General features: G+C 38.8%; 2 protein-coding genes, 1 long non-coding RNA gene and 2 other non-coding genes across 17 annotated transcripts in view; 4 read left to right on the top strand and 1 right to left on the bottom strand.

The window, feature by feature from the left end:
• Positions 1–20,453, top strand: part of LOC123969225 (calcium uptake protein 3, mitochondrial-like) — a 33,401-nt gene extending 12,948 nt beyond the window's left edge. For 2 of the 8 annotated variants that reach the window (XM_046046408.1, XM_046046401.1), the window contains 8 exons: positions 776–847; positions 2,592–2,633; positions 4,902–4,997; positions 12,973–13,067; positions 14,191–14,362; positions 16,078–16,186; positions 16,328–16,485; positions 19,005–20,453. In XM_046046408.1, coding sequence (XP_045902364.1) covers positions 776–847; positions 2,592–2,633; positions 4,902–4,997; positions 12,973–13,067; positions 14,191–14,362; positions 16,078–16,186; positions 16,328–16,485; positions 19,005–19,103 — 843 coding nt within the window. In that variant the 3' untranslated portion in view covers positions 19,104–20,453. Of the gene's footprint in view, positions 1–775; positions 848–2,591; positions 2,634–4,901; positions 4,998–12,972; positions 13,068–14,190; positions 14,363–16,077; positions 16,187–16,327; positions 16,486–18,004; positions 18,074–19,001 lie in introns of those variants that run through there. The other 6 variants (XM_046046402.1, XM_046046405.1, XM_046046403.1 and 3 more) reach the window with 6 other exon arrangements.
• LOC123969228 lies at positions 13,288–21,136 on the bottom strand. The gene is made up of 3 exons (XR_006824684.1): positions 20,997–21,136; positions 18,938–19,097; positions 13,288–16,496 (listed from the first exon to the last, which is right to left on the bottom strand). It is a non-coding gene; the product is annotated as an uncharacterized LOC123969228 (long non-coding RNA).
• Positions 20,460–26,762, top strand: part of vps37a (VPS37A subunit of ESCRT-I) — a 31,299-nt gene continuing 24,996 nt past the window's right edge. Inside the window, exons 1-2 of one of the 6 annotated variants that reach the window (XM_046046413.1) lie at positions 20,460–20,576; positions 25,003–25,178. In XM_046046413.1, coding sequence (XP_045902369.1) covers positions 25,063–25,178 — 116 coding nt within the window. In that variant the 5' untranslated portion in view covers positions 20,460–20,576; positions 25,003–25,062. Of the gene's footprint in view, positions 20,577–25,002; positions 25,179–25,319; positions 25,339–26,762 lie in introns of those variants that run through there. The other 5 variants (XM_046046415.1, XM_046046411.1, XM_046046409.1 and 2 more) reach the window with 5 other exon arrangements.
• LOC123970511 lies at positions 21,794–22,009 on the top strand. The gene has a single exon (XR_006825001.1). It is a non-coding gene; the product is annotated as a small nucleolar RNA U3 (small nucleolar RNA).
• LOC123970509 lies at positions 23,223–23,438 on the top strand. Its single transcript, XR_006824999.1, has one exon. It is a non-coding gene; the product is annotated as a small nucleolar RNA U3 (small nucleolar RNA).

Raw genomic sequence — 26,762 nt, forward strand, 5'->3', positions numbered from 1 at the left:
TGGTCAGAATCTCTGTGGAGGCTGGTGGGAGTGGGATGGCACATCAGCGGGAGTGCGGGCTGATGGTTGAAGATCCTGTGGGAGTGGGCAGGTGCGGGACCAAAAAAAGAATTCCCACATTGCGGGTTTGGCAGGAGGCTCTGATTTCTCTGCTGTCTTGAATTCAGACTTTCAGACCAGATAAGGACATCTTTAGTCAAATAAAGGGAATATTTAATTAAAATAATCCCCAAATCCACGTCAGTTGCTCTTGTTGTCTCTTAAAATGTTCCTGGAGATGTCCCTTTATAATTGAAATGGAAGTGTATACTTTAGTGCTTTAGGCAAGTTAAATTATCAATTCAAATTAGTAATAAAAATTAATTAATGAAAAATCTTTCAGTGTATAAGCTGCAGTTGATGATACTTTCCTGATCCAGTGCATTGAAAGAAAATTACAAACAAATGACCACTTGCTCATTAAATTAAGAAGAACTAGTAATACTGAAATACTGATTGCTGCACAGCTGCAGTTTTCTGCCAGATGTGACTCAGCATTGATTTACCCTTTAATATATGTGACCATAAGTCCCTTTGAAAGCCAAACTAGAAAACCAACACTCTCTTCATCATGTTGTCAGAAAGCCAATGCTTGAATCACATCATAGACCAGCATGAAAGAGTGAATGACTTTGTGAACTCAGTGAATGTTTGTACAGATGAACATGTAAGCTTCAAACAGAGCTTTGAATCTGGCTTTGAAATGTCAATGAGATCTTTCTTTATCTTATTACAGCTTCAGGAGATCTTCCGGAAGAAAAATGAGAAGAGAGGGAGGAAAGGAGATGCTGATAAGTCAGCACAGCTGGTAAGAAAGTTGGTAACGAAGGACGAGGATCTGTTTGTGTGTGAGGAGAGATACATTTGTGTGTGGATGTAAAAAACTTGAAACTTGACACACAAAGATCCAAAATGTCCTGGGTTTTGATATATGTTGATACCATGTTTAAGTGCATGCCGCCTTATAGGTTTTTGATTGTGTGGTTTCTCTCTTTTTACTGTGACAGTTATCCCTACTGTGTACATGTTAAATTGGATACACTCTTAAAAGAATTGGTCCGTTTCAACACTTCTGTGATTGAAGTTTTTGAACAACACAAGTCACCTTGCTTTACTACACCGAATTGTTCGATTATGAGACAGTCAAGTAACCTTCTGGTCAGTCATGTAACTTTTTTTTAATCCTGTTTGAACTTTGCCCTGAATTACACGTATTGTCAATTTAAAAGATAATTTTGTTCATCAAGAAAGTTGCAGTTTGTTGTAAATCAGTTACGTGTCGTTTTGTGTGAAACTACTCTCGTCTTGCACAATATATGTCACCAACATGTTAACGCGGTAATGTTAGCTAACGTTCATTGCTTGGTTGCTACTAGCTATGTAACTTAGCTATGTTCCACACAGAAATATTTCTCACCTAATATGTTTAATCCAGCGACTCTCTGTCCTTTTATCACATCATCTTCTGATGTAAGTTCTTTGACGTTAGCTTCAGTAACGTTAGCTTCAGTAATTGAGAGAAATGGTTACGACATCACATGCACGACTTTTGGGTTTTGTGGTTTTTGTAATTATGTATTTTCACAGTCTTACTTAAACAGTTTTACATCAAACTGCAACTTTCCTGACATTTAAATGTATATTTTAAATTGACCATCATCATATGTGTAATTCAGAGCACAATTCAAACGGGATCAAAAAATTGTTGTCCCTTGCCACTGACCACCGTACATTTTTTCTCCGAAGTAAGGTCCCATGGTGGTCCACCGGAAGGGGAGGGACTTAAGCTCTTTTTAAAGCCTGTTAGTAGAATTAGAGTCAAATAATAAATCGCTCAGGCTTGGTGAATATTAGCTTTTTACAGAGATATAGGTATGTTGGCTAATAAGTAACAATACGTCAGTACAGAAATGCCAAATAATTGGAATGCATTTTTTTTTTTACCAAACTGTGTTGTCATGACATAGTTGTTAAACCATGGAAACTTTATTTTTCAACTGTAAACATTCACTTGTATTTGAGTCACAATTCTTTAATAGACTACTTAAAAAATGTTTTTTTTGTAAATATATGAAAAATGGTAAATATATCATTTAAAATCAAATACAGACATTGTATTTCCTTCTAAAATCCAGTATTGGTTTTCAGTTATTGATAAGTCATTCATAAATGGTTATTATTCATTACTCATTAAGAGATGTTAGCAGAGGACACACTGTGATCCAATCAAAGAGATGCTTTGATTAAAATGAATCATGTTAAGTGATATCGTTTATGCATCTGTTGCTCTGAGCGCTTAATGTCTTGTAGATCTGTCCTGGTAAGGTTGTAATGCAAAGCGTGTGTTGTTCTAAAATGTAATCATAGATGTGTTGAAAATGACACATCCCTCTGCAGAGTGTATCCACAGCCTCTTTCCTTTCATGTACTAACATGTCTTTTACCTTCTCTCCTCTTCCTCCTCTGACTGCATGCTCTGTCCTCCCCTTTCTCTTCTTCGTGTATCTCTCTCTCTCTCTCTCTCTCTCTCTCTCTCTCTCTCTCTGTGTTAGAGTATGCAGCTCTATGGATATCAGGTTGCCCCCATGAACAGCGTATGTATCCAAAACCATAACCCCCTAGTTTCCTTTCTGCTCTTTTGTAGATAGTTAAAGAAATGGATGGAAGGATGAACAGGGAAAGCGAGTGCTAGGTGTGTCAGCTGGGTTACTACATGGTGTCATTTGGGGGGAAATAACGCAGTAAATTTGACAATTTCACGAGATGAAACCACAATGTGGAGTTTAACATGGAGGTGATTAAAGGTTAAGCAGTCATGGTAGAGAGATAATTTATGCACAACATTTCATTATATTTTTGTAAGTAAAACTGTTTTTACTTGTTTAAAATTTAGTTTGGATTATTTTCCATCATTCTGGCGACTCTAGTAGGTTTGTTAGATGTAAATGTCAATGATATGGGGATTCTAAGAGGACTCTGTTTAATGCCCCCGTCACCCACTTTGTGTCCTGACCCGGTCTTTGAAAAAGCCTTAACCCTAACCCAGTCCACCTGATCCTCTGTTGTCAGTAAAATGTACACAGTGGACTCCTTGAAAGGATGGATAGCTAGAAAGAAAGAGAGGGATATGGAACGACTTCCTTCAAGACAGGGTGTCCATCTGTCAGGTCAGCTGAGTGATTGATCGAGGGAAGATGGCAGAGGGTGGGATGAATGGAGAGAGGGATGGCAGAAGATCAGTAATAGATTTAAGGGGTCAGGAGAGATGAACTCTTACAAAAAGAGAGTGATGTGATTTAGAATGACTCGAGGCACCCTAAAGCTCCAAACACAATCATACACTGTCCATTTCAGGCTGTTTTAGGACACATGCTGTTTGTTTGGTAGTGTATGTGTTCCTGCTGGGGGAGTTTTCTAAATGGAAAGAAAGAGAAGGGAATTTTTATTGAAGGACGGTTTGGGCTACACACACATTCACATTTTATATTCATTCATATTGTAAAGAAAGCAAACAGGTTACATGTGTCTGCTGAGTGGCATGGAATCCAAAATTAAACAGTTTACTTCAAATAAAAGAAATTCACTCGACAGAACATTAAGAACAAAATTAAGACTATATTGTTAAATTTCCAAAATCATCATGACAAAATTGGAATATGTGAGATTTGGACACTGGTCCTCATTGCCCCTTAAGATACACTGTTAATCACCCAGAGTGGTAATGTGAATACTTACTAATACTAATACTAATACTGTAATGGAGATGGAGTACAGTGTAGCAGATGTCTAGTCCACTAGTCTCTATTCAGACTATGAGCTTCCCTTCTTTCTCTTTTTCTATGTCTCTCTCTCTCTCTTACCCACACACACAGACACTCCTTGTCCTGTCAGTGTTGTGATGGATAGCTGCATTGTCACTGTGAAGTTAAGAGCGGTGCAGGGTCATGTTAAAATGGCTGCTGCTGAGTTCCCCCTGGAGAGAAAGACATGGTGGGTGGTCAGGAGCTCAGTGTCGTGGTTGTCTTTTATAAAGGCAGTTACACCCTTGACAGAACCAGCTCTTGTTTGTGGCGTCTGGGACAGCAATATGTTCAGGTTGTTCGCTATCATAAGAGTGAAAACTTGCTGTTGAGTGGAGGAATTGTGTATTTACGTCATAGATCAGTTAGATATGCCAGATTTTGCTGGTGTTTGTTGTTGATAGAAAAGCAAAGTAAGGAATGGTAGTTTAGCAGATTCCTTAAAGTTCTGTTAATCAAAACTGGAAAACATTAGATATTTTATTTTTTTCCATCTAATGTCTTTCACTTTATCTGTGATTTACTGTATCTCCACTTGTAGAGAAGACAAGAGTTTTTGCCTAAATCTATCCCTTCCTCCCTTCATTCCTGTTTTGTTTGACATTAGAGGGGCGCTTATTACAGTGTATGGGGTGAATTTGTAGTTAAATTAAACATTATAAATAGATATTACCCCTGTTAATTGTATTGATGTTTCTTTCTCCTGGGTTGTATTAGCAATTGTTTCTAATAAACAGCATTTCACCAGTTTAGGGTAAGCAAATCCTTTTACAGTTCCTATAGTTTAATATTTATTCTCTCCAGTTTGGAAAGTTGGAGTTACCCCATATTTGCTAGTTCACTGAGCGGCAGATGCCAGATCAGAATTAATCAAGTATTTATTATGTATGAATTCTCTATGTGACACTGTTCATGAATATGCAGTATATCTACTCTAAAACAAGAGACAACTTCATGAATCTGTTTGTACCTATTGAGCATTGATAGAGTGAATATTTGAAGTTTACTTCCTGAATTGGTTGGTGGTAAACTGACCCTGGCCCTGCTTGACCGCTCCTACAGGTGCTAAAAAAAGACAGTCAAGAGTTTGTGGCGCGGAGTTACTGGGACATTCTGAGGCGAAGCGCCAGTCAAGTCCTCTTTTCTGATCTGGCGGAGGTACACAGACCCAACTGTTCTCTGTCCCAACATCTCTCAATTTTTCATCCTTCACTCCTTCGCATCAATTCCCTGTAGTTCATGTTGATCCTCCAACTAGCCCAATAGATTCATCTAGCTGCATCAAGCTTGGCCAGAATAAAACCAGAATTGTTGACCTTCAAAATAAAATCTTTCCTTGACACTTGAACATGCCAGCTTTTAATTGTTGACTTCTGGAGCAACCATGCCTAGCTGCTCAACACTCTTTTGGACCAAGAACGAAACATATTTGTCAATATGGGCTTGTTGTAAAAAGTTATGACCACCCCAACTATTTTATTCTGGTTTGGCTTGGTACTGATAATGTACAGAGACTGACTTGTCATCTTTCTCTCTTCCTTTCTTTTTTTCTTTCCAACATTACTTCATTATATAATTTAGTTTACCCAATATCTGCCATACTTCTATCTCACTGTTTTAGAAACCTAAGTAATACTGTCTGTCCATTCCTCCATTCCCTTTCCCCATGTGAAATAATTTCTTTTTGGGTGAGCTCTAAAATACGTGGTAACACAAAAGTCTCTAAAACTGAGAGAAGTGTTTGAAGTATTTTCCATATTGCATTGTCTCACTCACTTATTCCTGATGAACAAATATGATATATTTCTTTATATTTGTTCTTATTGATTATTGTTTCCAAAGAATTTGTGCTGGTATGACTGTATTGATCAAGTAATGCTAGTTAAATGATAGATATTCTAGTATTCGTGTTCTAATAACCTGTTCTGGTTCTCACCTGCCTTCTGTCATTTAGTCTCTTCATTATGCTTTTGTATGCATATCTGTGCCTTGTTTATCTGTGTTGTGTTGTGACTAGTGTTGTAGCTTTGGTGTCAAATCGTTGTCAATTTAGACCACAACATGTTTAATGACACTGGTATAATGATAACAAGGCTGACCGCAGAGCACATACGAAAACCTTCATTAGACCACCACACACTATCACGTAGAATTTATGAGTAATTTTGAGAACAGCAGTCTGTAAAAAAAAGAAAAACCTTCTACTTCTAAGATTAGACATGTTAAATGTTATTTATCACACATTCAAGTCATTTTGTACAGAACTGATAGAAAAACAAGACTAAGGCTGTATTCAAAGTACAGGCAAAAGTAAATCAAATCTTAGTTTTTTACTCATATGTGACTCCGATCTGACAAAATAGTCATAAGAAAATCACGTGACTCTGACATCACTCTAGAGCGACCGTTGTCACAATTCTGCGTTAGCGGGAGCAGCAGTCAACGCAAAAGCTCCACAAAAAGCCATACTTAAAAATGTGACCCTCTCTTAAACTCGTCCTTGTTATTATTTGCTCAGGAATTCCCTTTCTTCCATCTGAAACAGTGTGCTGCGCATATTGTCATATCATTCTTTTGGCCACGCGGGTCACTTTCAGGCCGTGGTCAGTTCACAGTGGAGACTGATATGGGCCACATTTTAAAAATAATGAACAGTCGAACAAAAATATTGCATCTGGGCAATAAATTGGAATTGAGCATTCAGGCATGCAATGTGAACGTAGCCTAAAGCTGATGATACACGGGGCAACTTTTTGAGCAGTGTTGCTGGGCAATGTTGCTGGTGTATCATCAGCTTTAAGCTGATCATCAGAGCAACTTTTAGAGAGATTACTACTACTAACCCTAACTCCTCTAATTCCCTTCTTCCACCGCTCCGCCACGTGCCCCGTCCCGCCGCTATCTGTTGAAAACATAGTCAGACTTGGCAGTCTACAGCCATGCCAGCAGCTAAATGCTAATATAAAAATGCTGTCTATGTACAAAACCTCACATTTTGGAGGATTTCCATCTGACATCCTGGCAGATGAAAGGCTGCTCGGTGTAAATACCAGGTCAGTCCCTTTACACTCCACTGTGATTACCTTCACATCAGCTTCTGCTGCCACCACAGCACATAGCCTGTTATTACTCAGCTAGCCTGCTAGCACTGTTAGCGATTGTTAATCATTACCGGAAACATCACCTTGTGTTAGACATATTGAAAAGACAATTTGTTTTGCACGTGACAAAAAAGTAAAAATGACTCGGATTTGGAAGCACAAACCTGACATTGTATTTACACCAAGCAGATTCTTGAGACGGATGGTGTGAGGAGAATAAAAGGAAGAAAACTAGGGACATTAAAAGTGTTAGGGATTAAAAAATATAAAATGAAGCCAGTTGAACAAAACTAGTGAGACATAAGGACACAATAACAAGAAAAAGGGATTAGTTAAAGAAAAAGAAAACATTGTAACCAATCTATAGGAACACCAGATCAGATAAGAAGAAAATGTATAAAGCCTTTGAAGAAAAAAAAAAGAGGAAGAGATAAAATCAGAGAGACAACAAGCAGGTGAGAGAGGCCCAAAGAAGATGACACAGGTCAGCAGAGGGAACAAATGTGGAGGAACAAAGTGGGTGGGAGAGAAGAAGTTCGGGAAGCACATTTAGAAGTAAAGAAAGAAGCAGGTTGTATTTAGACAAAGATGTGTTTACTCAACAGATTAGTCACAATTATACCTCTTTGCTTTTGTCTGGAGAAGGAGGGACTGACTGACAGGCTGAGAAGGAGGGAGGGAAGGGAAGAACGAATCACCTCTGTGTTTGTCAGGTGAAGGAGGTACTGACGGGTAGTATGGGGAGAAAGGAAAGCAGAGTAATCAGAGCAGGGGCAGGATAAGAGGGAACGAAGTGATAGGAGAGGGAAGGAAAAAGAAAGAGAGGGAGGTGCAGGGAGAGAGACGAACAGGTCGTGGGAAGGGAAAGGGAGGGTTAGCTGTTTTTACCCTGGAAGGTGTGACTGACTGACAGTCTGACTGACTTGACTAAAGACCGGCAATGAGCTCTTCCTCCGAGATATTACTCACAGATTGGGAGGGTGAGGAAGACCGTTTAGTGTTTACATCAGTAATTACTGTTTTTACCTTCGGCTTCATGATCAAAGTCTGTCGAAGCTCACACACACACACACACACACACACACACACAAACAGATGGACCAATAGACACAGGCATACACCAGGTGTTGGCTCGTGCCTTGTGGGTGTGGTGACCATTACGTCTTCATGGCGATGATGAGCTCACGCTGGTGCTGCCCCACTTCCAGGAATGATACGCTTGTTATGATACATTTGTCATTAGGTCTATCTGAGGTTAGACTGATATGGATTACTTAAAGGGTTGATATTAATACCAATATTTGTTATTGTTATTGGTTAAAACTTTTGCTGGTTCAATTCCAGCTTAGGAGTTTTTCATATAGTTAATTTCCCCAGTGTTGGGTCAATAGAGTCGATCTTATCTCGATGGCCCACAGATTTACTGTTTTGGTCCCATCAGCCTTGCTTCCAGCAGCAGCAAGTAGTTGTTTTCAATCAAAAGGCTCTGATAAACTCAATAAAAATTACCCGCCCAGCACCAAACAGCAGATGCAGCAACTAGCTGGTGAACATAGTGGAGCATTTAGCAGCTAAAGAGACAGATATTTCCCTCAGGAGTTCCTATAGAAGAAAGCAGAGCTAAAAGGAACGTGAATATTGGTGGCCAAACACAACAACTCCAAATGTATGTTAACATGCTCACCGTAACAACTTTATAAGGCAATATTGTGTTTACAACTTTTTCTGCAGTTCCAAAATGGCAATGCAGCTTTATTAATTAAGTTATGAGATTTGTTTTAGTGGTGATAGGGAAAATAGAACAGATGCAGATGAAGATGTTAGCCTCTAGGTCCATATTTAATTTCATTAAATTTCCCAGGGTGCACAGCATCCAAAAGTCAATAACCTTTCTTGCTAGTTTGCTCAGTTCAACTAAAATCAGTCACCACTACCAAAGTATCTTCCACTCAGTGCCATATGAACCCATCCAATCTGAAATCACCAAATGGGTTTATACTTAATCATACATAAGACATTCAAACCTCTTGGTGACTGATAAGTTCTGTGCTATACAGGACTCAATGGGACATTTCCTGTTTAAATAAAGGTTTATATATAAGTCACTGCAACAGTGATTAGACAATGATCAGATTCATTTTGAATTTCTTCATGACACATCTCCGTTTACAAATGATTGATTTTAGTTTACCTGTCTGCTGTGTTCCTGTCACTGGAAGTATCAAAACAGCAAAACAAACAGTTACAGAAGGATAGAAGGGATGAAAGGAGGGAAGAGAGGCAGAGACACACCACCTGGATGCTGTCTAGATGTATGAGCAGCTCATGTGTCATAAAGACAGCAGTAATGTGTCAGTTATAAGATAAAAGAAAAATATTTTTGTCCTCTTTGTCCGTAATCAGAGGCATAATTAAAAGACCCTCAAATAAGAAACAATAAATGACATGTAAAATCTATAATTGTTTCAGTTTTTCTGTGTTTATATGAAGTCCCTAATCAAAGACCAGAAGACCAGACTGCAAAGTGAATCAGAAGCAGACTGAAAGTTGGTGCTCCTAAAACAAGGCAAGGCAAGTTTATTTGTATAGCACATTTCAACAACAAGGTAATTTAAAGTGCTTTACATAAAACATAAAAGCAACAGGGAAATATAAAAAAGTTTAAAAGCAACATAGGGAAATTGAAAGAGTACACATTAAAAAATAATAAAAGTTACAGTGCAGTGTACAATCAGGGTTAAAAGAGTTAAATGGAAAATAAAAACAAGCTGAGGGGTTGAGCAAATAATTGACTTACAATTATTTGGAAAAGAGAATAAACAGAGAAGTACACTTAATCTACTCTCTCTAGCTAGTCTATACTCGGGTCCATAGCAATCTTTGGGTCCACTGAAACTCCAAAAACCCTCGGACACTACCGAGAAACCAGGACATGTCTGTCCGCAGGACACTTAGATCCAGTTATACTCTGGACCCACCTGCGCGTTTACAAGTGGACAGAGGTTCCAGCAAATCACTCAGGCGCGAGATTTAAGACCACTTCCTTCACTCTGTTCAATCTCACTCTCATTATCGAGGATTTACTTTTAATTTTTGTTTTCCAGAAGACATTTTTATCCAGTGAGTTACCAATCTGCATCCAGTACATTGGGATCTTCTTAGAGCCGTCGCGGTGAAGTAATTTCCCCTGCAGTGATTTATTGTGGCTCAACAGTGTGGTATGTGGTATTACCATAGACTGTATATGGCCGTTTTTGGCAAATTACTTTATTTATGATAAATTATGTTATTTGGTGAAATAATGCACAGTAAGTGTATCTTTGGATCTCACCTCTCTGCCCAGGAAGCCACTAACTGCAGTTTTATGCTTTGACCACGCTAGCTGCTGGGTGCTAGTCAAAGTTACACAATGTTGCCAAATAAAATAATATCTGCAGTTTGACAAGTAGCTATTTCGTTACCTTCAGGGCACATCTATCAAGTAAACACACACACACCGCGGTGGTAGCAGAATGGGCTTCTGTATAACATTAACAACTAATAACTGTGCTGTAGTAACTTTACAAGTTCCACAAAATAAACAGTAAAACAACATAAAACATGGCAAAATGTCCAAGGACAGCTTCTGTGTTTGAAGTCGGGTCACGGACAGTCCATGGCGATCCATCCTTGCACTTGAATTGTTACCGTTATGGCCCCTTGTTATTGGTTGTCGAACTTTTCAGAAGATCAGAATCAGAAGATCAGAATCAGCTTTATTGCCAGGTATGTGTACACATAAAAGGAATCTGATTCAGGATTGTACACTGCTCACAATGTGCCTACTTACACAATAATACGATAATAAAATCAGACACATTTTGTAGCATTGATTTATTAATTTAACCCACACTGAAGTGTAAAGCAAGGCATTTTGTTAGCAACTTGGTTAGTGCCTTAATCTACTACATCTCACTGTAGAGAATATTACTAATGTGCGTTGGTAGCCTTAAATACCTAAAAAAACTAAAGGGACCTGTGACCTGAACAGTTTTGAGTGCTTACATACTGGACTTTAGCCAGTGTAGTTTTTAGTTTACTAATAATCTTTCCCAGTGGTTCCCAACCTGGGAAGAAATGATCAACAAGTTTTTTGGACATTTATCTTTGCTTTTTCTTTTGTATGTTTTACCTCCTTATGCCTCCAAAAAGTATTCAGTATAAATGTTTTGTCTAATCTTAGCCCATGACTTTTGATATCAGTTTCACCATTATGATAGAAACTCCTGGTTCTCTTGCAACTTGTCCTTGGAAGATAACTTGACCTCTAAACAGCGCTTACTGTGTTCTCACCCAGATCGACATACAATGTTTTCTCTCCATCATTATCCCAGTACTTCAGTCATAGTCATCTGCTCAATTTTGAGAGAATGAGTACACAAAAAACTACATAACAACAACACAACATCTGCCAAAGATGTGAATCTGTGTAGTTTACAAGCTTGAACGTCTTTTTATTCTCTTTTATAAACCTGTGTCATCTTGTTTGACATTTTCTTCTTGTCCCACATCGGATTTTAGGATTTTACTCTTGAGGTAGAACCACAAATGGCATCGTGATGATGATGATGATGATGATGATGATGATGATGATGATGATGATGATGGAAATGGCCTAATTGCTCTTCCTCCTTAGAAGGACATGAGATTCCACCCAATCTGATGTCTGCATATACCTCAGCATGGCAAAGGATTGGACAGGGGGGTTGGCTGGGTGGAGCATGGCAGGGAGAGAGAACATCCTCTCTTTCTGCCCTGACGCTGGCTGAGTCTTTCCTGGAACTGCTCGAAAGCACTGTCACCTTTTTCTGAGATAGTATGTCAACGAGCATAAACATATACAAACGAGTGAAATGCACACTTAAGCACAGTTTTCTTAAAGGCTCATAAAACGTTCCCATGTCATCTTGTTTTTGTAAGGGATTAAGAGAACACAGCAAACATAACAAACATCCCAAAGCCTGTTGAATGGGTTTCAAATGACCAGGATCATTCAGTAAAGACACACTTGCAAACTGTGGAGGGAAGACAGAGGGATTAAAATAGTAGAATATGTAAACAGAGTAAACATGTAGAAAGGAGAAAAAAAGAGCAAAGTTGCCAATATGACACTGATTCTTGTCCATTGTCGGAAAAAGGTGGAATCGGCTCACATTCTCTGCATTTGTGCTTGTGAAATGACATTCTGTTGGGGTGTGTCAATGTGGCATTAGCAGAGAAATGCATGAGATGTGGTGGCTTTAATGTATCTGTGTATGTTTGGTTTGCTCAGTGTGTTTGTCTGTCTCGCCCGTAGTTGTTTTTCCACGTGTTCTTTCCCTCTTTCTCTCACCTCTTCTGTTTCCCTCTGACAACTGTGCTCTCTCTAATCAACACGACAACACCATGGATCAACGAGAATTTGCACGACTCTTGTGTTTCATCGTGACTCTGTATCTTTATGTGTGCTGCTACCTGAACACCTCTTGTCTTCACCAGACCAGTATTGGTCGGTGTTTCATGCTGCAACAGCAAGACTCCTTGCCAGTCTAGGCGGCATGGGAACAAAATAGCTCCATACCTTATTTTATTACTTTAGTCCTTTGCTTTTAAAAACCAATGATAAGGATGATGTTGAAATATTTTACCTCATTACCTAATTTTTCCTGCCCATACGGTACCATACTATCTTACAGAAACTTTGGCAGTGTACTGAAACCGCCTGTTTTTTATACTGACTAACTTAATCGTTATTGCTGCCTAGACTGGTATGTCTGAAGTCATGATGGCCGCTGACTGTTTGTCTGAGCTGATTTGTTTGAATGACAATTTTTTGTTGCTCATCCGGTGCACGTTCTGCACACGTGCAGTGGTAACCTGCTTCCTGCTAGCCATGTTGGACTGATGATGGACCTCGTCCCGCCCACTGCTTCTCATCCAACGAAAATACCTGATGTTTACTGATTAGTCCCTCATCGATCTTCTCTCTTGTTCTCCCCTCTGATGATTCATAGCGAGCAGATGAGAGCATCACCATTGACACCACCCTACTGGTCCATTTCTTTGGGAAGAAAGGGAAGGCAGAGCTTACGTTTGATGACTTCTACAGGTACTAGAAGATACACAGTGGTCAGAAACTGATGCTATAAACAGTATTAACCAAATCACAAAAAAGACACGTTTCTTTAGATAAATCTCATTCTTATCCATAGGCAGGTGTTCGGGGGGGGGGGGGGTTGTCCACCCCTGAAAAATCATTAAATAATGATATATACTTAAAATAACTATGTAAGTAGTAAAACAATACAAATGCAAATGGGGCAATAAAAATGTGTTTTAAGTTTAGAAACATTTCGAGTCCCCCCTCCTTTGCCTCATGGTGGTTTGGTCGACTGCCTGCTTTCCCCCTTTTCGTCACGAACACACACAACTCTCCAGAGGGAGAGAAATTTTGCACCCTTCAGTAGTTGTGGAACTCCAGTAAGGCTGGCCGTTATTCACTTAGAACATCAGATGAACCGATTTTTTCTCTTTAATACAGATGATGCTGGGTCATTAATAAAGTAATCATGACAAAAAATATGATAACCAATGTGTTTTTTGTTGTATAGTAAGTCGCCCACTACAGCAAGAGATGCACTGATCAATCGAATAGGGACTGGAATAATCTGTTGTACAGCTTAATCTACCCTGATATCCAATGTCAATGTCAAATATCCAATTTTCTGCCGGTCACATTGAACGTTACACGCACGGTGTTTCACATCATGGACACAGCGCCACAGACAGTAACTGCCTATTGTCACAGCCAAACACACGCTAACATGTCTTAGGTGTGAACGTTGTTCACTGGAGTGAAGAAGACATAACGCTTGCAATTTACATCTGCAGAGAAACACACAGAAAGAGACGCGTTGTTGACCATACAGTTGAATGTTTATGCTGGTGCTGATGGGGATCCTAATAAAAATTACTAAGAAAAGTTACAAAGATGTTTGTGTATGCTGTCAGTTATAACTGGAATCAGCCATGAAAAAAGCAAAGCAAAGCTTCTCTTACTACAACTAACATAGCGATAAGCCTGTGTGTGAATGATCTTGGGCTAATGCTGTAGATCTACCGTTGTGTTGGGTTTTGCTCAGCATGATGTTGAGTGGCAGACATTTTATGTTTACCCCCCCCAACTGTTAGATGAAATTTATTCCCTTGTTCCCGTCCTTGATATTTTTCAGGTTTATGGATAACCTTCAAACAGAAGTGTTGGAAATTGAGTTTCTGACCTACTCTAAAGGGATGACCACCATCAGTGAAGAAGACTTTGCTAAAATCCTTCTGCGCTTCACCAATGTGGAAAACATCAGCGCCTACCTGGAGAATGTCCGCCAGTGTATACCTGATGAGAAGGTACAGTACATACATGCCCACAGTTCTTCACTGGGAGAGGAACACTCAGACAAATCAACAGCAGTGAAAATGCACAAACTCTATCTATCTCATTCCAGTTAATTTGAGTTCATGTTGACTATTTGTGCATGGATGTATCTCTACAATATAATGTCATGTGTTTGGATAAATTTTTGTTTGTTTGGATAATGTTGGGTAACGTTGCTGTAAGTCCGCTGAACTAGACCTATATCCTTATCCAACAACAAAAAACATTATAGAGTCATGGTTTATATAGGTCTGTTGTGAGCTATAATAGCTGACTATATTTACTGTAATCAAAACATTAACAAAAAAGGGCCGTCAAAATTAACATGAGAATGTGTGCTGTAGTTTTAGCGGTGATTAACTGTGTTTCCCTGCTCATCTTACTTGGCGCCTGTATTGCCTTTTGGGAATTAATGGCTCTCATAAAGATGGCAACGTGATAATCAGTTTAGAGTAAAGAGGGCCCTCTTTGTAGCATGGACAGCTTCAGCAAATAGAAGTAAAAACATGGGGGAAAAATACAAAAGAACTGCAGAATAGCCAAATGGTGGTAGTCAACTGTGAAAATATAGAATGCTGCACTTATTTATTATACAGTTTTGACCAGGATTTTAGATTCTTAGTTTTCCTTTAGTTAACACCAGATATTTGTTTCTGATCCTTTATCTACCTGTTTAATTTATTCTATTTACGGGTGCTCCCGCCTTCCAGCCATCTACAGCGTTCGTAATTTCCCACCACTGTCTCTGCCTGAGGCTGTTGTGGCTCTCCACACTTCAGCGCTCCACTGCTCCACTTGACCACACTCACACACACACACACACACACGCACAAACACACACACACACACACACAAACAAACACACAGCTACATGTGAATGTCTATCCATCTATCTAGATAGAAAGATAGATGGCATGTAGTCCTTATGCAACCCAACTCTATTTCTGTCCCTCCCTTCTTTTCCTTTTCATGCTGTGGAAGAAGCAGGAGGTTGGTCTCTACCTCGTACAACGTACAACCTGCAGTTACAATCTGTCAGTCTATCCTGCTATTTAGTTAGATCGCCATCTCCTTTGTTTCTCCATACTAGGAATGTGCAGGTTAAGATACACGGCTACCTACTTCTTTGTATTTATCTGTGTATTTTAACCTGCATCTTTTCTTATCAATCAATGAAGATTGCATTCCCTGATTTGTTTAAAGTTACAGATTGCTTCTTTTGTGTAATGTTTGTTATTAATCTAGTCACCGTAGCTTTGATCTTGATTTACAGCAAAGAGCATGTGATGGTTAAAGCTACTTGTTGAATGGCTTTCACATTATTAGGATTCTGAAACACTGCAAGAAGGCTGCTGTTGAAATGTTCCATATCATGAACACACATCCTGTCATTAATGACCTTATGTCATTAATGGGACTGTTTCGTGGAACCCCTGAGTTATTGAATGTTAGTATGATTTGTGGTCAGTTGCTTATTTCTTTGGCGGGGGAGATCATATTTTAGACAAGTGAGATTGGATGTGCCTCCTGGAATGTTGTATGCACGTCTGTCGAGGTCCCTTTGGATGGAAGTCTGTGCTGAAACACTGGCTTTTTTCATCCAGAGAAGGACATTTTTATCAATGCATCTCCCTCAACTTTTTCTTGGGTTGGTTAGAGCTTTACTTGTGTTTTCCTGGTATTTCAGGGAATCACCTTTGATGAGTTTAGATCCTTCTTCCAGTTTCTCAACAACCTCGAGGACTTTGCCATTGCCATGCAGATGTACAATTTCGCCGCTCGCTCCATTGGACAAGGTAGGGAGAGAACAGTGGCAGATAGGGCCACAGGCACTGAGGGGTTGCCTGCTTATAAACACCACTGATGTGTTCTTCCCTCACTTGTGCAACAAGCAGCCGAAATGATCCAACTTGTTTTTACTCTCTCTCTCCTACCAGATGAGTTTGCGAGAGCTGTGTATGTGGCCACTGGGCTGAAGCTGACCCGTCACCTCGTACACACCATCTTCAAGATCTTTGATGTAGATCACGATGACCAGCTCTCCTACAAAGAGTTCATCGGGATAATGAAGGACCGTCTGAACAGGGGTGCCAGGGTGAGGAGGAACTGTGTGTGAAAGAAACAGAAAGGCTTTGAACTGTTTGACTTAGATAAAAACAATAGGAAAGTGACTGAGGGTGGATCCATGATCCAAATAGCAGGATTCCACTTCCTCCGTTAGAGGAACGTACCTCCCTCAATTTAGAGGTTGGAGGTCAGAGTTTGCTACAGGAGAGATATGAGGAGATTGTTGGGAATTACTGCAACTTATAGGTGGCAGTGAAAATTCTAAGGCACGCAGCAATACCTAAAAATCTTAACATTTTGTGTATGAAGGTTATGAATGAAACAGATCTTTTGTTGTTATTCTTATAAAGATAGTCCAATGATATCACCTCTCACGTTGTGGTGAAATTCACAGAGAAATCTTCTTTTGTGAAGCATGAATAAAAACCATACGATTTCCAGGTAAAGCATGCCAAACGATTACAATATTCTTGAGGGCATATTTAGTTTTTTTTTTTTTTAACAATGACCAATTAATCTTTACCTTTAATACAACATCCAGCCTTCCTTCACCTGTGCTGAACTGTGAAGTCATGGGTTAACATAAAAAAACAAACATTAAGTGGACAATAGCGAATAACCTAAAAAGGGCAAACATCCAGCATCCTCAGTTGTTTTTGTAAAAGGCGCTCTGTTGGTTCGAATCCAGTTGATCTAGTAGAAGAATAGTCTCTATAACAACTAGACCACCATGCTGTTTAAAAGGTTGTTCACATTTATTGTAAATGGGTTTAAAAAACCAAAGGGTATTATTGCCCAAATGGAGTTAACACAGAGAAAAAAAGGACTTTGAAAATATGTCATATTTAACATGTACACTGGCATGTGCAAAGACTACACTAAATAGAATTAAATCCATACAGTGTGTTTTTAATTATGAGCATTCATTGAATATAAGGCTAAAAAAAACATTTGAATGGCATATTGACAAGGTTATGTTTTTTTGTCAGGAGGTTAAATCTTTTAGGAAGAAGCCGATAACAACTTCAATGAATTACTCGAACTCGATCACCTTGAGCCACTTCATAGTGTTGTTTCCGAGGAGAGATACTGCCCTCTAGTGGTGTATTGTGACACAATACTACAGTCCAGAGCCTCATTTACTAGTGATACACGTACATGAGAGTGTCAGGTTGTTACAACCTTACACTTTCTTTGCCTGATATGTCACAAACATCACTAATATTGCAGTGAACCTGGAAGTTGTATTTATGAGCCTATGGGCTTCTTTGGATGCTGTCTTGGCCTCACAGTCTTGGCTTATTAACAGTGTTCTCTTTTTCTCTCCCTTGCTCCTGGTTTTGCTTGCATTCTCAATCTTGTCTCTTTATCATCTGTCTCAACCTCTCCTGTGTTACAACACCCATATATTATTTATTCTTTCTTTCCTATGCATTGACCTCCCCCTTCTCTCTTTTGTCTTTCCATCTTCCCTGTCTCCGACCTCTCCCTGTGGTTTCCCTTCTTCCTCCTTGTCTTTTCTCTGCTGTGATGCACTGACCTCTCAGGGCTATAAGTCGGTGGAGCGTGCCACCTCTTTTAAATCCTGTCTGAAGAGGGAGCTGGCAAGCAGATAAGTACCACCAACAAGTTGGATTGCGTTTGTGATGGTCATTGTTTTCATCATTATTTTTATACTTTATATTTAGAGTTTGAGTGATTTTTAAAAAAACGTATTAATCCCATATCTTGATGTGACTGCAGCATCAGCATCAAGAGTACCCCTCACCTTGCCTCTTTGATGTTTAACCATTTGACCATGAATATGACTTTAACCAATAGCACCATTACTGGATTAAATGATATTTCAGTCCCCACCATAAAGTGTCACCTATAATTTTCAACGTAAATTAGGAAAGTACAACAATACCTCTGATCTACTACCTATATAATCTAAAGACCACGGTGTCTTCTGTAAATATTTAAAAACAAGGAGCAGTATGACTTTAAACATCTCTAACATCTCTCATTCACCTGTCTTACCTTAATCATACAGCGTTTTGACTCAGTATCTGGTCCTACTGCAATGCATTAACAGCATGGGTAAATCTGATTTAGTTCATGTGGTGACCACTTCATTACAGAAAAATTACCTGATGCATTACTGTTTTACTTTGCTGGCTAAGTCTCTCTTTCATCAAATACACTTGTTTAAGAAATACATTCCATGTCTGGATTTGTTCATCCCATTTTACAGTCTTGTACTTCCTGTGAACTAGCACATTTTCAAGGTCACTACATAGTGTGCCAGTAGAAGCACAGAGTTGCAGCAGTGGGTTCTTGAATGTCTTCATTTTGGAGAGTCCAGAATGTGTGGACAACTCAAAATGATGTGCAATGAATTTGTAATAGGGCAAGAAAAGACCAAGGGAAAACCCATGAATTTCCATTTCCTCACAACTGGACTATTGTGTTATCACTGCAGCTGTAGTATAACTCACAGTTTAAAGAACCGAATTCTGGCACCGAGCATGACCGTGGTCCGTCCCTTTGCTCTGTGTTTACCAGGTGAAGGACCGACACCACACCTCCTTCCCTAGCTGTGTTCGCTCCGGGGCCAGAAGACAAATGCACCAGCTCTGGAGGAGGTACAAGGAGAAGCTGTAGAAGGAAGAGGTGGAGAAGACAGAAAAAAAACATGAAGGAAGAAGTCTGATGATGGAATAAATCAAACTGAGCTCTGACATGTATAGTATTTTTAAGGCCAGATCTCCAGTGGACCAACAATGCAGATAACTACGAGCATGACCGCACACAGCTGACTGACGCTCTGAAAGCTGATAACAAGCAATGCCATCCTGTCATCTTGATGCCAATCATGCCATGCATGACTTACAGTGTACTAAAACAAAACAGATTTAAATTGCAATACGACTTTACTCTCCAAGCATGGCTCCTCCGCAACAGTCAGTAAAACTGCAACTAATCATTATTTCTATTTTGGATAAATCTGTCAATTTTTAAAATTAAGCTTTAAAAACATGTTTTAATTAACTTACTTATTCTGGCCAGCCTATACATAAAAAGTATTCATTTTATTACAATATTATACAGTATATATAAGCAAGTGTTAGCATGTTTGAACTTCTACCAAACAAATGCTATTTTCACTAAATTAAGTTACCAATCACTTATCAAAACTATGAGGTATGCTTTTTTAAACTAAGAATACCTAGTTGACCTGCTGCACTGAACTGCACAACTGATAGAGCACAACAATAATTAAATAACATTATTTGATGATGAACGTTATCCATAATAACAGGAATATACAAGTAATATATTAACAGATAGCAGAACACTAAAATTAAATAATTAAATGGGGTATGTATAGTCCTCATCTCATTTTAATCATCTCAGTCTTTTTTCCCTTAAATTTTGTTTGATCTCATCTTGCTGGTGTAGTTGTTGTTTTTTATTGTACTAAGAGAGAATATAAACACTATTGCTACCGTTTAGCAGTGCTATATCCTTTGACCTGGATGTGACAGCTGTTTTCTTTTGCAATTTCAATATTTGACATGAATGAATCCTTAATGTCTTGACCTCTTCTGTGTCTTAGTCGCATGTATAACATATGGTTATATACTTATCCACATATGTGCCTTCTATACATTCCCTTTCTCATCTGAAAAATGTCACATAGGAAACCACACTTTTTCAGGAAAATAATTAAGCACTGTGTAGCTTTTAACAGCAACGGAACTGGATAACGTGCATTGAACATGAATGAATTATTCATTCATTCAATTAATCATTTATTGTTGATAACATGTCTTAGTGTGAAATATGGAAATTAGTTTGAATATATTGAAATGAAGGAAGAAGTCGGGAATGGTGGGGGTTTGCCAAGTTTATTTCTCATAATGTAAATTATTGTCATTGTTCCCAATGATTCATGTATTTGTGCATCAGTGGACCTGGTGAATTCATGCATGAATAAAGACATTCACTGAGCATGCGCAACGAATCCCTTTACGCAAACACATTGACAAAGACAAAAAGGTTAAACCTGAGTTTTGGCGTTAAAACTCCTGCCAGATAAATCAAATTTGCTGCAGACCCGCCGTTTCTAAACTGGTAAGTCGGTTGTTTCAATGTTTGTAATACTGAGGCATCAAGAAAAAGTTAAATGGCCGCACAGAAGGATACTGTGAGGTGAAAATGCTAACCGAACACGATGGCGGTCGGTAAAGGTAAATTAACGTTAACGGTTGTTGAGCTAACGTTAACATTAGCTAACTTACGGAAAGTGGAGTCTTCTCTTTCCCCATTTTATTTATTATAATATGTGTTTGCTTAGGTTTCTCTGAATGAACGTCAGTTCGTCGAACCACAGAAGCAGAAAAATTAACATAATCGCACTTGGCCTCATCAAGTTAAAGCGATAACGCTATGGGAACGCCAGCTAACGTTAATGTTAGACTAATGAGCTTTTCTGTAAAGTTCAATAATAACAGTGTTGTTATAAGTTGTCACAAGTTATAAAGTTATACTGACCCTGTTAGTCTGACATGTTATGCTGTGATACTAATGGTAAAGTTTAAAACATACAGTCTATGGTTTAAACTGTCGTCGATGAAATTGTTAGATAACGTTGACGAAATGCTGCCCTCGTGTGCCGTAACGTTACCAAACCAACTGCTGGTAAAAACGGCTGCAGTGAAGACAGGTCCAGATGTACCCATGGGTCCGTACGGCAAAAATAAATACAGGGTCAGCACGGTTTTCGACATAAGGCTGTTAGCTATCTCAAGTGTTAGACCACCTGTATTGCGTGTCTATTAACGTTTAACTTATAATCTATTAACGCCTCTTAACCCCATTACAGCGAGGCGGATCTGGCGTTGGAAACGGAACAGATTTGTCTTTGTCAGGTTTCTGTCAGGAACATTACAAATGACGCACCGTTCAGCACGTATTTCGTGTAAATGTTGTATAGCCAAAGTGAAGTATTTTTAATACTTAATTCGTCGATCATGTTGTCTTATTGTTAATTATCCAGACATTCCGGTCAACTGTTATGATTTTGGCTGGTACAGTTCTTCAACAAATATACTATAAGCACGGACGCGTGTGACTCACACCGCAAAGCATTGTGGGATTTATGTTATTCAACTCTTACGATAAATCAAGAGCGGTTTAGACTAAAGTTGTATAATGGTCGTTTTGTTACAGTTGTACTATGTTTTCTACACATTAGCTGGTCGTGTTTGTCATGTGTGACAGCAGAGAGGAACCCTGAGTGAAAACGATTGTCCTGCGAATGACCCCTTGTTTTCACCGTTCTCCAAACTAAGACTATACTTTCAGGGATCATTTCTATAGTTTCTGACTTGAGAAATGTGTTTCTAAAGTGATTGGTCTCGCTAACCACGATGATGAGTCGTGATGTTCTTTTCTGAGCGTGAAGCGGATGGGGAGTAATGATTCGCGTCATATGCTCGCTGTCATTGATGACCGTTCATTACTTCCTTGTGGAGTAATGAGGAAGGGAACATGATCAGAGTGGTTATAGGGTGTATAAAACAAGGTACGATTATGTTCCAGACATTGTGAAATAGGTTTATTGTAAAATGAATTGTAGGCTGGCAAAATGGGAGAGTGTTACTCCCTGGGCAAAGGAGCACTTTTTCCAAGCTTACTGTGATGGGTAGGCCCACAGTCACAGAAAATCCTTGCACCAAACAAATCATTAAAAAATAATGGTTAAATTTTTGTTTTGTACATTCAGAAAATAAATTTTTATCTGTTATGAGAAACAGAATACAGTGTTTTCAAATATACTAGGAAACAGGTAGAAATAGAGGAGAGGTCAGTGTCTGAAGATCAGACTTCACAGTACAATTAGTCTTCATAAAAAACAGCTTGTCTAATGATTAAAAACTAGATGAGTTATAACAAATGGGAACAGGGTCAAATCTTAGTGTCACGAAAACTTGGACTCAGTGTTTCCCATTAATTAACAACACTATGGTGGCCCGCCACAGTCTCATTTGTTCTGTCATAGTTTCAAAATTGAGCAAAAATATATTAATATTAAAGACTTCTAAGCAGTTTTGCACCGCTTCTCCCCAAATGCTGTAAACTTGCTCGCGCAGACACTTTGGCATCTGACTTGAGACAACCACTTTTCTTTTGAGGTAATTACGGTAATGTTGAACAGCGTTGAGGGTTTCCACTGTCACGTGTGAGATCACTATCAAGTAATGTTAAGTGCAAAGTGTACCAAATTAATGCACTTAACTTTAAAATACACACATTTTTCTTCAGGGGGGACAACCGTGAACCCCCCTAGAGGGTTGATGTCCACCCACCATAGTCTCACAAAATCCTGTGGGAAACACTGTGGACTTTAATACAGTCTGTCTTACTTCTGCCAGTTTGTGAGAAAAAGTAGCTTTTTGTCTTGCCAGTACTTTAAACTTTGAGTTTAAAGTTTTTGTAACTTGTAACTTTTCATAACTTTTCTTACTTTGTCACTTAAGACTTTTTCTAGCTGAGTTTTCTTTACCTCAGTACTACTGCCTTCCTCTCCTTACCATGTGCTGTCCATGTGCTGTCAGAGTCATGCAGTGATTGGCTGTGCTGTGCTGTGTCATTTACATAAACACACATGACTGGACTAGAAGCAGCAACTGGAGGAGCTTGTGAATGGCAGAGAGGAACCCTGAGTGAGAACGATTGGCCTGTGAATGACCTCTTTTTTTCTCCGTTCTTCAAACTAAGACTATACTTTCAGGGATCATTTCTATAGTTTCTGACTTGAGAAATGTGTTTCTAAAGTGATTGGTCTCGCTAACCACGATGATGAGTCGTGATGTTCTTTTCTGAGCGTGAAGCGGATGGGGAGTAATGATTCATGTCATATGCTCTCTGTCATTGATGACCGTTCATTACTTCCTTGTGGAGTAATGAGGAAGGGAACATGATCAGAGTGGTTTTAAAGTATGTCAAAGCAACAAGGGAGCTTATTCCTGATACTGTGAAACTGTTTTATTATGTTGTTGTTATTATTATTTGTATCCTTCCCGGGGGTGAGGGGGCCCACAGTCTCAGACATTGAAAATCCTTGCACTAAACAGATCATTATGAAATTAAATGAAAATTTATTGGTTATTTTATGAAAAAGAGAATAGTGTTTTCCAAAATACTAGGTAGATGTGCTCCGACCAGGATTTTGTGGGACGATCACCGATTGGTGAAAGCACTATCGGCTGATACCAATCACCAATCACTGGGTCTATTTGGAGCCTTTTATTTATCATGTAGCGTTATACAGTATATTGTATATTCATTCAATTGGTCCTAAAAACAATGTATTAAGTGTTAAAGTTAACAGATGATAAAGTATCATGAAATGACAACTGTTTATTTTATTGCTAGGAAACATGGATTCCACTCAATCTGTGTTAGAGACTTAAACCATAGCAGCCTTTGCCTGGTTACTGTGAACATCTTATACCTTTACAAATATAGCTTTACTGTGGAATAACTACAAAAACAGAACAAACAGCATCTTTATAAATTTACTACAACCATAAAAACTGCAAAAAAAAAAGGCTGTAGCCAAAAGACTGAAGATCTGAAGATCAGACTTCACAGTACAATTAGTCTTTAAAAAAAACAGCTTGTCTAATGATTAAAAACTAGATGAGTTATAACAAATGAGAACAGGGTCAAATCTTAGTGTCACGAAAACTTGGACTCAGTGTTTCCCATTAATTAACAACACTATGGTGGCCCGCCACAGTCTCATTTGTTCCGTCATAGTTTAAAAATTAAGCGAAAATATATTAATATTAAAGACTAACGTTGTGTTTTGCGCCACTTCTCCCCACTGCTGTAAACTCACGCGCTCAGACACTTTGGCATCTGACTTGAGACAACCACTTTTCTTTTGAGGTAATTACGGTAACGTTAACTAAGGGTTTGAACAGCGTTGAGGGTTTCCACTGTCACTCATGAGATCACTATGAAGCTAGCTGCTAAATTTTGAATGCACAGGTATTACAGCATTTATGGTAAATGCAGTTAAAAGGAGCACAGAAAGCTGAAAGGCAGGGTTAACAAGTTTATTCTGTCATTTTCTCACTTTGTAACAAGTATTGCAGTATGAGAGTCTTATCTAAAGAGAGGCTATTAAGTTTTACTTGTAAGCAATAGAGCGTGACTGAATTATCGTTTAGCAGATATTGTCAGCCGAAATAAGCTACTTTCAGATATATCTGCATCTGCGTTTATATAACAGCCGATATATGACTATTAAAAAGAGAGAGAGTCGTATCCTTCACTAAAGGTCAGTGTTGCATAGTTTCCCCACCAGAGGGGGCGCTGCAGCTCCTCTGTTCAAAACACTGCAGCACCACAGAACAAAACATCAGCGGACGCAGTCTACCGGAGCTCAGAGCCCGGACGCCGGCAGCTCTCACCCTCAGTGTTCCCGGTGAGTTGGTCATTTGTCACTTCAATTACATCAATTGTCAACTGCTTATCCTGCGCACAGGGTCGCAGGGGGCTGGAGTCAATCCCAGCTGACATTGGGCGAAAGTCCGTGTGTCTTTGGATGATGGGAGGAAGTCGGAGCACCCGGAGAGAAACCACGGAGACACGGGGGAGAACATACAAACTCGCCACAGAAATACCGGGACGACCGAGGTTCAAACCCGGGACCTTCTTGCTGTGAGGATACAGTGCTATCCACTAGCACTTCAATAACATGACTTAGATAACATTAAAAACAGCCCTTATCACTTCTCCTCTCCTGAAAACATTCATACCAGACTTGCTAACCCTCCCGTTTTTCACTGCACTATCCCGGGTCACAGCAGGATTACCATGGGTGAGTGGTGGAGGCTAATGTCGCTCCTAGTGAACGATCCTCTCATTTCTCCCTAGTTAATTTCTTCTAAATATTATTTAACATGGCTTATAGCAGCTAACGCTGCCTGTTGCCAAATTAGCCACAAAGACAATGCTGTGTTTATCAGTGGAGGAGCGCTAACATTAATGAGCAATTAAACTATAATGTTTAACGCATTCTAAATATATCTGCGAGCTGCTTGTCTCTAGTTACAGTCGGCCTGTCAGAAATGATTAAACCAGAGCGGACTTGTGAATAAATGTGAGCTGTACAAGTATCTAACATGGCTTCCTGCCCAAAAAAGTTCTCTAACATTACCACTTCTTTTGAATGTGAAACGTTAGTGTGAAATGTCAAAGTTGCAGGTCCTCGTTGCAGACAGTCATGTAGTATTAAATTAATTAAACAGCAGCGTTTCCTCTGTGTCACTGTACCATAGATGATATGTTTAGAGCCAGTGGTTAGGAAACGGTTTCTCACAGCTTTGGATAGAATTAACAGTGCTGGTAAAGGGATAAACTAGATGTGAATATGCTACATAGTAGAAAGCAGTTATTGTGGCAGATGATATGTAAGGTAATAACTATTGACTATATATATATATATAATAATTTGCCTGAGTAGGAGAGCCCTGTTTATCATTATTATTATAGCAATGACATGAGAAATGATATATGGTATTAGTAGTATGTAGGAATTTTTTATAGTTTCTGTTTTGCTGGCCCCCACAACTATTTACTTAAATGTTCATTAGTAGTAGTACTCTGTAATTTATAACAAATCAGACATTTTTAAAAATTTTCCGCAGTTTTATTTGACTCTTATTTATCAAAACATTAATATGTTTTGTTATACTTTTGTTCAAAGTACTATTTATAACAAAACAAAATCTTTTTATACTGCATTATGTCAAGGATATCTTGGTATGGTCTCAACATAATAAAATTGTAGGGATAATCTTTGTTTATGTTATGCATTTGTTATAATAAGGGTGGAAAGAATATCAGCCAGTATATCGAATCCATGTATGGTTCGTTCTTTAATTATTTAATTTTAAAACCAAAATGAAAAACTAAAACAGAAAAATATTGAATATATTTTGAACCCGTGTATGGTTTGTTCTTTCATTATTTTGTTTCAAAACCAAATCAGAAAAAAAACAGAAAAGGACTTGTTTTTTTTGCTTTTTCTGTTTTAAACCCATAACGGAAAACAAAGGAGCTGCGTTTTGTTCTAGGTCACGGTATCTGTGGATAATCCGTAATTCGTTTTGTTTCAAAACGAAAAACCAAATAACCGTTTTCTGTGTCAGGTATAATTTAACCTTAACATTATTTACACTTACAGGTTTCTTCACTAACCCACTGTGCTTGTAAATCATTTCTGGGCATATGTGAGTGAAA

This window comes from Micropterus dolomieu, linkage group LG04 (assembly GCF_021292245.1).
Source record: "Micropterus dolomieu isolate WLL.071019.BEF.003 ecotype Adirondacks linkage group LG04, ASM2129224v1, whole genome shotgun sequence".
NCBI classification, from domain to species: Eukaryota; Metazoa; Chordata; class Actinopteri; order Centrarchiformes; family Centrarchidae; genus Micropterus; species Micropterus dolomieu.